At 45.1% G+C, this 12,213-nt stretch overlaps 1 protein-coding gene across 1 annotated transcript; it reads right to left on the minus strand.

The window, feature by feature from the left end:
• Nucleotides 1-4,149: 4,149 nt before the first annotated feature.
• Nucleotides 4,150-7,251, minus strand: LOC125520069 (protein NUCLEAR FUSION DEFECTIVE 4-like). Its single transcript, XM_048684867.1, has 3 exons — nucleotides 6,804-7,251; nucleotides 5,454-6,325; nucleotides 4,150-4,849 (listed from the first exon to the last, which is right to left on the minus strand). The coding sequence occupies exons 1-3, from the start codon at nucleotides 7,128-7,130 to the stop codon at nucleotides 4,357-4,359; spliced, it is 1,692 nt and encodes a 563-aa protein (XP_048540824.1). The 5' UTR covers nucleotides 7,131-7,251; the 3' UTR covers nucleotides 4,150-4,356.
• Nucleotides 7,252-12,213: the final 4,962 nt, after the last annotated feature.

The raw sequence follows: 12,213 nt of genomic DNA on the forward strand, positions 1-12,213 counted from the left end.
CTGAAATCTTCTCGTTAGCTTGTCACTTCCCAAACACAGGTCCCCCCCCCCTGCGTTTTTTTTTTCCCGGTTTTTTTCACCATTTTCCTACTGAATGTTTTAGTTTCCTGCCCCGGTGTGAAAATGGTTGTTTCCATGGCAAATTTTATTATGAAAATGGCTAATTCTACTCACTATTTTTCATATGTATGCATGTTCACAAAAATTGTAGCTGAAATATGTGTTTTTGTGTTATCTGCCATTTCATACTGATGTTAATGTGTCTACAATTCCACTTCTTATCAATTGCCATGCTTCTAAATAAATACACGGCAACTATCCTACTTTTTGGCGCTGAAAATTGCCATGTGTTCTGATATGCCATACGACAGTTAATGCATTTACATTTGTCCTCTCATCATTTTGCCATTCTACCGAATAAATAGATGGCAACCTGCCCTATGTGTGGAACTGTAAAAACTTGCGTTGTTTGCCATGTTTTTCAAACCACAACACAGCCTTTTTTTTTCATATTTCTGAATAAATACATAGCAAATCCCTCTCTATAAAAGTCTGAAATTTGCCATGTTTCATATTTGTTATGTCTGTTAACAGGTACCAAGCAATTGGTATGCTACTATACCAAATGCTTGGCAAGTTCATCAGATCCATAACCCATCAATTGCCATGGCTGAAATGATTTTTTTTGCCATGTTTGCCATCTTCATGCCATCATTCTGTAATGGTACTAAATATAGACATGGCAACTCCCCCATGTTCAATCAGCCTAATTTTGCCCTGTTGGTTTCATGGTAGATGGCAACTCACCCATATGTATGTACATTTTCCTACTTAACAATTTGGCATGCTACTCAATAACTACATGGCAATTTCAATGTTACTATCGTGGCAAATTTAATTCATATAACATGGCAAATCTATCTTTTTTTTCATGTACCATAGCATTATTACTCCATGTGCCATGGCATTTTGACTTTGCATTTTCCATGGAAATTTGTTTTTGATCATTTTGTTTGTGTTATTTTCACATACACGACAATTTTATTACGTAAAAGATGACATTTTCATTGAAAATACCATGGCAAAAGGAAACATGCATTTGCCATGGCAACATTTGATCAATTTTTTATTACTTCACATTCTTGGCAAATTTCATGTAAAATTTGATAAAAGAACACGGCAATATTTGATACGAATCTGCCATGGCAAGTTTCTCGTTCATACTTGATTCCAACCTTTTGTGTTTTTTCACACGGGGTAAATTCATCATACAGAACACGGCAATTCTTGATACGAATCTGCCATGGCAAATTTTCTTGTTCATACTTAATTTTGAACTTTGTAAACGGGGCGACAACAATTCTTCTCTTTTTTACAACATGGCAATTTCTTTTTGAACGGGACCATGGCAATTTTAGTGCATGCATCATGGGGATTATAGTTTATGGATCTTGGCATTTTTTAGTCTATGCATAGTACAAATTTTCTGTTTTGAACGACAACATGTCAAAATTTTGTCCTTCTTTCCAACATGGCAATTTTTCTTTTTTAGAATGGGACGATGGCAAACTTAGTCTATGTATCATGGCAAATGTAGTTTATGGAGCATGGCAATTTTTTTAATTATATGGACCATGGCAATTTTGTTTCTTTTTGTAACATGGCAAATCTTCTTTTTTCAAATGGGCCATGGCAATCTTAGTGCATGTTTCATGGCAACGATAGTTTTATAGTTTTACAAAGCATGGAAAAAAATTGAATGGATTTTTTTGTGCCGAGTACAATAGTTTTTTTGCCACATCACATGAAATAGATTTGCCATACTACATGGCAATTTTTCCCCCTCCACATTTTGGCAAGTTTTTTTATGAACCATGGCAAATTTAGTTAAATGGATTAGATTTGCCATACTACATGGCAATTTTTTCCCACGCACCATGGCAATTATATTTAATGAAGCATGGCAAATTTATTGAAATGAATTTTTTTGTTGAGTACAAAATTGCCATATTACATGGGAATTTCCACCCTCCACCATGGATTTTTTTTGACAAAACACGGGAACTTTAGTTAAATGGGATATATTTTGTCGTACTACATGGCAATTGTTCCCACGGACCATGTCAATTCTATTTTACATGAACTATGACATTTTAAGTTAAACGGGGTAGATTTGCCATATTACATGGCATTTGTTCCCATGGACCATGGCAATTCTACTTTACGAAGCATGGAAATTTTGTTTCAAAGGGAATAGATATGCCATACTATATGGCATTTGTTCCCATGGACCATGGCAATTCTATTTCATGAAGCATGGCAAATTTATTTCAAACGGAATAGATATGCCAAACTACATGACAATTCTATTTTTTACAAATCATGGGAAATTTACTTTAAATGGATCATGGCAAATATGTTGTTTTTTTCCCATGAATATTGTGTGTTCAGTACCAAATGCGATAGTGGATGCAATAGATTTTGCCATTTGGTGTAACATAAAATTTTGCCATTTGGTTATTTATAACTTTTTGCAAAAAATTATAATGTTTATTTTTACTTTTATTGCCATGGCATTTTTACTTTATTTTTGCCATGTCAATTTCTTACTTTTTAAAAAAATTGGCCACGGAAACCTTTCTATTTGCCATACAATTTTACATTTATCGCCATGAAATTTTTTATTTTCACATACATGGCGATTTTTACCTCCATTGCTCGCGACAATTTTGGTTGAACTTTTTTCTTTTTGTGCCATTTTTGTATCAAAAAGGATCTTTTTTGAACCATTTTGGTTTTTTTAGTAATATCTAAGCTCTATGTATCACGAACATTTTTTTGGACTATTGCAAACATATTTGTAAATATGAAATACTCGGAAAAAAATTGCCATGTGTTCTTTGTCATTTTGGCGAAATTTATGTTTTTAAACAATGGCAACATGTTGTTATTTCGTTGTTGTTTTCCCTATAGTTCACATAGGTAAATTGCGTGTCTTTTAACCAACAGCTTTTTTTTGCTTTTATATAGTTTTTTCGCAGTTTTTTTATATATTTGTTGTTGGGCTTTTGACCGCTTGTGGCCCAGTAAGAGGGGTACAGCTGGAGTCGATCGAATGAAATCGTTCGGTCGATGCTGCCTCCCACCGCACGTCTTGGTTCGGGGAAATCGTTCGGTCGATGCTGCTTCCCACCGCACGTCTCCGTCCGGGCGATCTGCCTCTAGACCACACGTGCGGTGGTTATCAACGTCCCAAATTAATTCTCTGGAAGTAACAGCAGTGCCTGTTAAAAAATACATTACCTATCTTTTTCTTTGGATGTGCCGTCAGCACTTCTGCTTGAAAATATCTATGCATATGTGTTCATTACTGAAAAATTCATGACCGAAATTGGAAGGAGATACAGTTTGCGTAGTTGGGTTGTGCGATACCGACTCCCAACTCAAATTTATATCTGCATGCAAAAAGAAATAATCAAATTTCTGAAACATTAAATTCTAATGAGTTATGCGATCACCTAGAGAGGACCTGCGCCTTGAGGTCATTCCTACAGATGAGTGAATCAAACTGCAATGAAGAGTACTCCTTCCGTTTCTAAATATAAGCCTTTTTAGAGATTTCAATACAAACTACATACGGATATATATAGACATATTTTAGAGTGTAGATTCACTTATTTTGCTCCGTACGTAGTCCCTTATTGGAATTTCTAAAAAGACTTATACTTAGGAATGGAGGGAGTATGAAGTAAGGAACAACCGCCAATGTGACAATGTTGATTTTCAGAATTACTAAGTAGCAGTGGCGTGAAAAGCACTGGAAATGCATTTCCTTTCTATGCAAAAAACAGGTAGCAGCACTGGCTTTCAACAAAGAAAAGAATTGTAGTTATAAGTGAGATTTTTTTTTGACACGTACAAGTGAGATTTCTCTTTAAAAGGAAAAATGTCCAAAAATCCATTCAACATGGTTGGTTTCTCAAAACACGAACATCAGAAGGAAATCCAAAATGGCAATTTCATATAAACGTGCATCATCATGATACAGAGGCCAAAGGTCTGACCCTCCTTTTTCCAAAAACAAAATGAGGATTCTATTTGTATCCTCAGGTTCATGCTCCACCAGATCAACCAGAAGAAACAAGCAGCGACTCGAAAAATAACATATCTCATTCCTCATCATATACAAGGACCAAGACTGAACTTGTCAACAACCAGGTCCCAAAATTCGCAATACAGAGCACCTCCCCCCACCCCCACCCACACACACACACAACACACCAAAAATAAATAAAAACGTGCTCATATTTCAAGTACAATATATTACAACAGATCACTAAACAAGCTCACCGGGCATCAATGCGCAGAGCTCCTGGGCTGACTCGAGGGTCCACCTCCATAGAGCGTCTGATACACTGGTCGGATCCTCACGGTCAGGATCACGCTCAGAAACGTTCCCAAGCATGCCATGCCTGACAGCACAAAGAACGTGAGCCTGAAACAGCTGGGGCCGTAGCATACCATGACATGGTCAGAGCCCGCCACTGCTGCGACGCTGTGCTGTTTTGCCGCTTCATGATCGTAGACATACCCGGCGAGGCTGCTAAACACAAGCGCGCCAAGCGGGTTCGCCAGCAAGATGAAATTGTAGATCTTCCCAAACTGCTTTAGCCCAAACAGCTCCGATGACGTCGACACCATCACCGAGAAATGGACACCGTAGCAGACGCCGAGTATGGCAACGGAGATGTAGAGCGTGGCTTTGAGACCCAGCGCGAAGACTAGGTAGTTGACTATCATCACCACTTGGGTGCATGTGATCAGTACTGTCCGTGGAAGTGTCCTTGACCTGGAATATAAGCTTTGGTTAACCAACCGCAGGATGAAAAATTAAATCAAATTTAAAATGTGAACAAATGCATTCAACCGTGCATTGCATCCAAACAAGAAAGTTTCTGGTCGTATATTTATATTTCATACACAGTTGGGGCTGGGAACTTTTTTACTGTTCGCGTCTGTCAGAAAAAAAAATAAGGGAGAGAAATATTGTCAACCCATTGTTTATTGGCTTGTAATCTGAAGCTGGAATGGAGGCTTTAGTAATTCAGTTAGAGAAACAGTTTGATCCATAGCCCACGGCAGACATAACGTGTTCCTTTTTAATATAAGAGGTCAACTCATTCTTTATTGGCTTGTAAGTTGAAACTGGACTGAAGGTTCTAACAATTCCATTAGGATAATGGCAGAAAAATATTTTTGTTTGAAAAAAAATCCATTGGTTACCTAGCTAACTTGGCATGCCACACTTTGTCCAAAAAACAAACAATAAACAACCACATAACCAAAAGAACTCCATGAAACTGGTAGAGCAACTATGTAGACCAACTGGTGCTTGGACAGGTAGATGAAAGTACACCTTGTTTTGCAATTCAATAAATAAGTGATTCGATTACCTGACAAAATAATCAGAAACAGCACCGCCTCCTAAGCGGCCAAAGAAATTTCCCAAACTGAAGAGAGAGACTGATATAGTAGTGCCAACAACACCTGCTGCAGTTCCAACTTGTGCTAGATTGTTAAGAACGGTGACCCCAGACCCAACACCTATAAAAAATACTGCAAAGAGCAGCCAGAAATCTGCCTTCAGCAGAGCTTCACGGAACCGGAAGTCCTCCCCCCTTTTTGGTCTTCTTCTCTTCTGCTTCACAGCCCCTTCACCCTCAGCTAAGAGAAGATCAATATCTGCAGCATCCTCATCTTCAATTTTGCCGAAGTTTTGTTCAGAGGAAGAAGGCAGAAGAAATGGTTCTGTTTGATCATTGTCAGCAGCAGCAGAAGTGCCTTTCCTTGGGACGCTTCGAAACAATGTCATCTTCACGGGTATCGCAAACGGTGCAAGAATGAGAATGACCATGATAGCAATCAAGGAATAGTTCAGAGCAGGGGTGAGAGTCACAAAACGATCCAATGTCGTGGCGCAGACGAGATAAACCCCAAGAAGAGCACTGTTGATCTGTACGAACAGGAAGTGAACTCGCTCTGAAGAATTCTCCACCAGAGAAGGCTCACAAGGCCTCACGAAGTACATGGCCAGAAGGCACACGATGGCAACTCCCAGGGTGAGAAAAAGCAGGAGGTTTGCAGCTGAACCGTGAAGCGCACCTGTGTAAATGGCAGTGTATACAGCTGCACTTAGACCAGAGTAGCCCTTGAGGATGCCGGCAACAGCCCCTCTGCTGAGTGGGAAGTTCCTCATGTTGGTTACTAATGCGGCGGTCGACATCCACGCACCGCTGTTCGAACCCATGCATAATGCGATCCATATCTGCAATAGGGCCAAAGCAAAGATTGGCACTAGTAAATTTCCACTATATGGTGATCAAAGTAAGGAAAAAAGAGCTAGCCTAGTAAGGCCAATCTTCCGCCGCGTAAATTAGTAAGATGTCCTCAATATGTGGCTCTTCGAGGCGATGAAAGCTTCCATTTTGTAAAGGAAATTATGTGGCTATCAGGCTATGCGCATATCGCCCGGCAAATGAAGCCAAAATGCAGGTGATACTTTTTCGCCCAATTGCAATCGAGGATTAACTTTTCGCCAACAGTTGGTATAGGTTTTGTTTGTGGAATCTTAGAAAGGGACACTTGTTTAGCTGGTCCCAACTAAGCATAACGCCTTTCCCCTAATATCAATTTCTACAATGTAACCCAGCAGAGCAATTGAAGCATAGGATTTCACGATCTAGAACCGATCTACAGTAGGGATTAATCTAGTAAAAGGGGATCTCATCGGGGAGCTCATTTACCAGCCAGTAGGGCAGCGCCGGGGCGAGGCCGGAGACGGCAAGCCAGGTGACCCCGTAGCCGAGGAGGCCGGAGGCGGCGGCGACGAGCAGGAGCAGGGCCGGGTGGAGCTTGTTGCATACGACGCCGGGGAGGAGGCCGAGGCTGTCCCCGACGTTGCAGGCGACCCCGAGCAGCGCGACGCGGCTCTGGTCGGCGCCGAGCGCCACCTTGAGCGCGTGCGAGTAGAGCGCGAAGGCGGAGCTGGTCCCCGCCGACGCCTGCAGCCACACGGCCGCCCCGAGCCCCAGCCACGGCGGCCTGCTCCCGGCCTTCACCGCGCCCGGCATCCTCCTCCTCCTCGCCGGACTTTCTTCGCTCCCGCCCTCTCGCCGTAGCTACTTTCTTTCCGGGGGAATAAAGCTCACTCTGTCGGGTGATGGCGAGTCGGTGGCGACGGTGGCGGGGTTTTAAAGGAGGTTTGGGCGCGCGGGGGGGGGGGGGGGGGGGGGGGGGGGGGGGGGGGGGGGGGGGGGGGGGGGGGGGGGGGGGGGGCGGCGTGGCAAAGGACTACGCAGGAGCCGCTGGCGAGGAAAGCGTAAAAAAAGCCATGGATTTGAAGCGGCGTCGATGGCGACGGCCGGTGCGGCGGCCGGCTCGAAAATGAATCTGCACCTGATTTCCGGCCGGGTGTCCGCACAGGCATAGCGCCGCGTAGCCCCTCGCCAGCTCGCCACGACGGCTGGGGGAGGAAGCCGTCTTCTTCCTCTCGCGCTGGCGGTGGTGGTGGGGGGCGGCGGATTCGATTTAGTCCATTGATGAGTAATCTACTCCTCGTAGGAAAGATTTCACGCGCTGTGTTGTTCAGATAAGGAAAATAGTGGACTTTTTGCAAAGGAAAAATAGAAAACAAGCAGTTGACTCGACGGAGGCGCTGAACTGCTGATGATCTGTCGCAGGATCGGATCGTCTTGGTGCGTGTTGTCCGTCTTTGTAATCTGGGTTCAATGAACCATCGATAACGAAACCGTCTGGCAGCAATTTCAGTTTTTGTGTTATTTACAAATGTTAATGTTGGGGCATCTTCAATGCTGTCCCTCAAATCGCTCCCAACAGTCCGGACATATTTTGTTATCCAACACGGTCCCGTATCGGTTCGCTCGATGGTTCGGACATGTTTTTTTCCCGCAAACTTGAGATAAACTGTGAGGCTTTGTGGTCGTCCGGACAGCTGTCATATCCGCGACTGACTACCCTGGCCTACCAAACAACCCCATCCATCTCTCCCGCGCTTTACGTCCGATGCACGCGCCGCATCAATGCCGGACCGGAGCACCTAGTGGCCAACATTAATGCCGCGTGATGTGACTGGACGGGAGGGCAGTGCTGATAGATGCGACCTTTGGAGAGTCACCGCTTCAATGCAGACACAGCTTCCTGAGAAATCAACTCTAGCCGCTGCGCCACATTGAAGCGGCTCATCTTCCGTTCGCATGGTCTGGACGAGGCTATATAAGTCGTGCTTCGGCGCCGTCCACATCGCACTAAACACATTGCTTCGCACGTCCTCGTCCTCACCACCCCTCTTCCTCCACAACTTCAACAATGGGCAGGTCGGCCTCGACGTCGGCAGGCGGCAGCTCCGAAACGGGCTCCGGAGATTCATGGCGATGCCCTCAAACTCCGAGGCTGTCGTCCTCATCGGCGGCCGATTCCTCGGTGAAGTAGGAGATCATCATCTTCTCTGGCGATAAGGAGGACCAGTCGCGGCAACAGAAGACGGGGACACAGAGCGCACTCTACGTCATGACTAACAAGGAGTACCAGCAACAGATGAAGGTCAAGCTCCATCGCTCCATCCTCCACGCCAATGGCCCAGGCAACATACTTTGGTCTGAGGATCGAAGGACATTCATTCTCCTTGGTCCATCGCCAAAATTATATTATAGTAATAACATGCTGCCGCCGGTCCGCCTCGTCTTTTGCGGACTTAGGGCATGGTGCCCTTGCCGGTGAGAGGGCTCTGTTTTAAAATGTTTCTTCGAATTTTGTTAGGGTTTATGTCATTCTCAGAAAGACGAGACGACGACAACTCTCTGAAGATGGAGTAAATTTCTTCCCGCCTAGCCCCTGTCTCGGTGATGTGTCTAGCATCGTTGGTGGGCATGTGGAGGTATCTCCGGGCGGATATGTCCTTGGTGGATTTGCTCGGATCTGCTCATAGTTCGTCCACGTTGGTGCGTCTTCAGGTTCAATCCTTCCGATCTACGCTACTCTTCATCGACGGCGGTTGCTGTTCTGCTGCACTGTTCCTATGGGGGCTTAGCACGACGACTTTTCGACTGTCTACTACAACAAATTTTGCATGACTCCATCGAGTGAGGGGCGATGTCGGAGGCGCGCCTTCGGCTCACTTTAGTGCCTGTAATCGTCGTTGGGTGGTCTACACATCTGGATGTGATTTTTATTATTTCTGGTGTTCGCCGTACTGCCATGATGGAAGATGAATAGAACGAAAAATTTCTCGCAAAAATAAATAAATACATGCTCAGTCTTTTTTTTCTCTTGGGACAAGAGCTTCAGGTTGTGTACTGTTACGTTGGTCGCCTGGTCTAAACTTTTCTTCCGCTCAAAACACAAATCGCTACGTACTTTTTTTTCTCTTCGGCCTCGTTGTCACCCAAAGTCGCTACTTATCTTCCGCTCAAAAAACAAATCGCTACTTTTATTTTCCTTAGAGGCCCAGCTTAGCTGGTGGACCGAGGACGAGGGTGGCCCAGCGAGCGTTCAGCTGCTGGTGCGCCGGAAACGAGCACATCGATCGGATCGCCATTATTTAGTACCACACCGCAAGCTTGGTAGGCAACTTCGCTGGTTAAATACGCTGGTACTGACCCGGTTGTCACCAACGACGCGGTCACGAATTAGTTAGCGCTGATCTAACGGGTCTGCGGAGGTAAAAGGCCGACGTATGGTTATTGGGTTCGCTTAATGCCATACGATTGTCAGATCCGTGTAGACGTACACGGTTGGTCTTTTTGTTTTTCCAGATCATTTTGATTTTTTTATCTCTCGTTTCTTCAAAAATGATGACTTTTCTTCTTTTATATGATATATTGCCTATTTTTCACTTTCTTCTCCTAAACTTTTTAAAAGACAATATTGCCTATTTTTTTTCTCTTAGCTCTGCCAATTCAGTCGCTTCTCTTAATTTTTTTAAGTAACGCTCTTAATTTCTTCCTCTTGCTTCTCCCAGTCATGTTTTTCTTGCTTCTCGCAATCACGTAGATCTAGTGGTGTTATTCAACAAGCAAACCCCGTAGATCCTGTGATGTGATGCAACAAGTATGGACGAGCAACATATGTCTTCCCCTACCTTCTTTCTTCGCAGTGGTTCGGTGTTCTCTTTTTCATTCATCCAGATAATTTCAATTTTAAAAAAATAAGTCCGTGCCACCTCTTCTTTTCTCTTGCTTCTCCTAATCACGTAGATCCAGTGGTGTGATTCAAGAAGCAAACTCCATAGATCTTGTGGTGCGATGCAATAAGTATGGACGAGGAACATATGTTCTCCCCTACCTTCTTTCTTCGTAGTGGTTCGGTGTTCTCTTTTTCATTCATAAAGACAATTTCAATTTTGAAAAAATGAGTCCGTGCCACGTCTTCCTCTCTTGCTTCTCCCAATCCCATAGATCCACTGGTGCGATTCAACAAGCAAACCCCGTAGATCCCGTGGTGCGATGCAACAAGTATGGACGAGCAATGAATACTTTATTTGACTTTCTCTTCTTCGTAATGGCTCGTCAGTGTGATTTCATTTTTGAAAAAAAACAAATGCACCACAACATCTCTTTTCTCTCGCTTCTCCAAACCGCGCCGATCAACCGGTACAATGCAATGAGTATGGACAATCGGCAAACCCAACGAGCGAACGTGCGGCACTCGTCTCTCGGTGTGACAGCTTGCCACCGTCTGATTGATCAGATCATGTTGCTCACGTAGGCTCAGAAAAGCGAGGATACGCGGCGGCCGGGCAAGGCCCGAAAATGAATCTGCAGCTGATTTCCGGCCGGGTGTCCGTGCAGGCATAGCGTCGCGTATCCCCTCGCCAGCTCGCCACGACGGCTGGGGGAGGAAGCCGTCTTCTTCCTCTCGCGGTGGCGGTGGTGGGGGGCGGATTCGATTTAGTCCATTAATGAGTAATCTATTCCTCCCAGGAAAGATTTCACGCGCTGTGCTGTTCAGATAACGGAAATAGTGGACTTTTTGCGAAGGAAAAATGGAAAAGAAGCAGTTGACCCGACGGAGGCGGTGAACTGCTGATGATCTGTCGTAGGATCGGATCATCTTGGTGCGTGTCATCCGTCTTTTGAAGCTGGGTTCATTGAACCATCGATAACGAAACCGTCTGGCAGCAATTTCAGTTTTTGTGTCATTTACAAATGTTAACGTTGGGGCATCTCCAACGCCGGCCCTCAAATCACCCGCAACAGTTCGGACCGCGTGGTCCGGATATATTTTGTCATCCAAAACGGTCCCGTATCGGTTCGCTCGATGGTTCGAACATGTTTTTTTCCGCAAACTCGAGATAAACTGTGAGGCTTTGTGGTCGTCCGGACAGCTGTCATGTCCGCGACTGACTACCCTGGCCTACCAAACAACCCCATCCATCTCTCTCGCGCTTTACGTCCGATGCACGTGCCGCATCAATGCCGGACCGGAGCACCTAGTGGCCAACATTAATGCCGCATGATGTGACCAAACGGGAGGGCGATGCTGATAGATGCGCCTGAGGGGAGTCGCTGTTTCAATGCGGACGCAACTTCATGAGGAATCAACTCTGGCCGCTACGCCACATTGAAGCGGCTCACCGTCCATTCGCATGGTCTGGTCGAGGCTATATAAGCTGTGATCCGACGTCGTCCACGTCGCACTCAACACATCGCTTCGCGCGTCCTCGTCCTCACCATAGCTCTTCCTTCACAACTCCGACGATGGGCAGGTCAGCCTCGACGTCGACAGACGACAGCTCCGGAACGGGCTCCAGAGATTCGTGACGATGCCCTCGAACTCCGGGGCCGTCGTCCTCATCGGCGGCCGGTTCCTCGGTGAAGTAGGAGATCATCATCTCCTCTGGCAACAAGGAGGACTAGCCGCCGTAACAGAAGACGGTGACGCAGGGCGCAGCCCGAGCAACAGATGAAGGTCATGCTCCATCGCTCCATCCTCCACGCCAATGGCCCAGCAACATATTTTTTTAAAAACACCCCATATATTAATTAATCCAAAGAAAGTTCTTACAATCATTCGTTACATCATACATCACGCAGGGAGGAACAGAACTAAAAAGAATCCCACCGGACCTAGTATCGAAGCTAAACTTAGCAATCTCATGTGCCACCCTATTGGCAATCCTATTTATCTTTGAGATAT

This window comes from Triticum urartu, chromosome 7 (assembly GCF_003073215.2).
Source record: "Triticum urartu cultivar G1812 chromosome 7, Tu2.1, whole genome shotgun sequence".
Classification (NCBI taxonomy): Eukaryota; Viridiplantae; Streptophyta; class Magnoliopsida; order Poales; family Poaceae; genus Triticum; species Triticum urartu.

Excerpts from the sequence above, each read along its gene's own strand:
- LOC125520069 (XM_048684867.1), bottom strand. The coding sequence starts at position 7,130 with ATGCCGGGCGCGGTGAAGGCCGGGAGCAGGCCGCCGTGGCTGGGGCTC. Across the intron at positions 6,326-6,803 it reads CGGCGCTGCCCTACTGGCTG|ATATGGATCGCATTATGCAT; the intron begins GTAAATGAGCTC and ends GCCCTATTGCAG. Across the intron at positions 4,850-5,453 it reads GTTTCTGATTATTTTGTCAG|GTCAAGGACACTTCCACGGA; the intron begins GTAATCGAATCA and ends CTTATATTCCAG.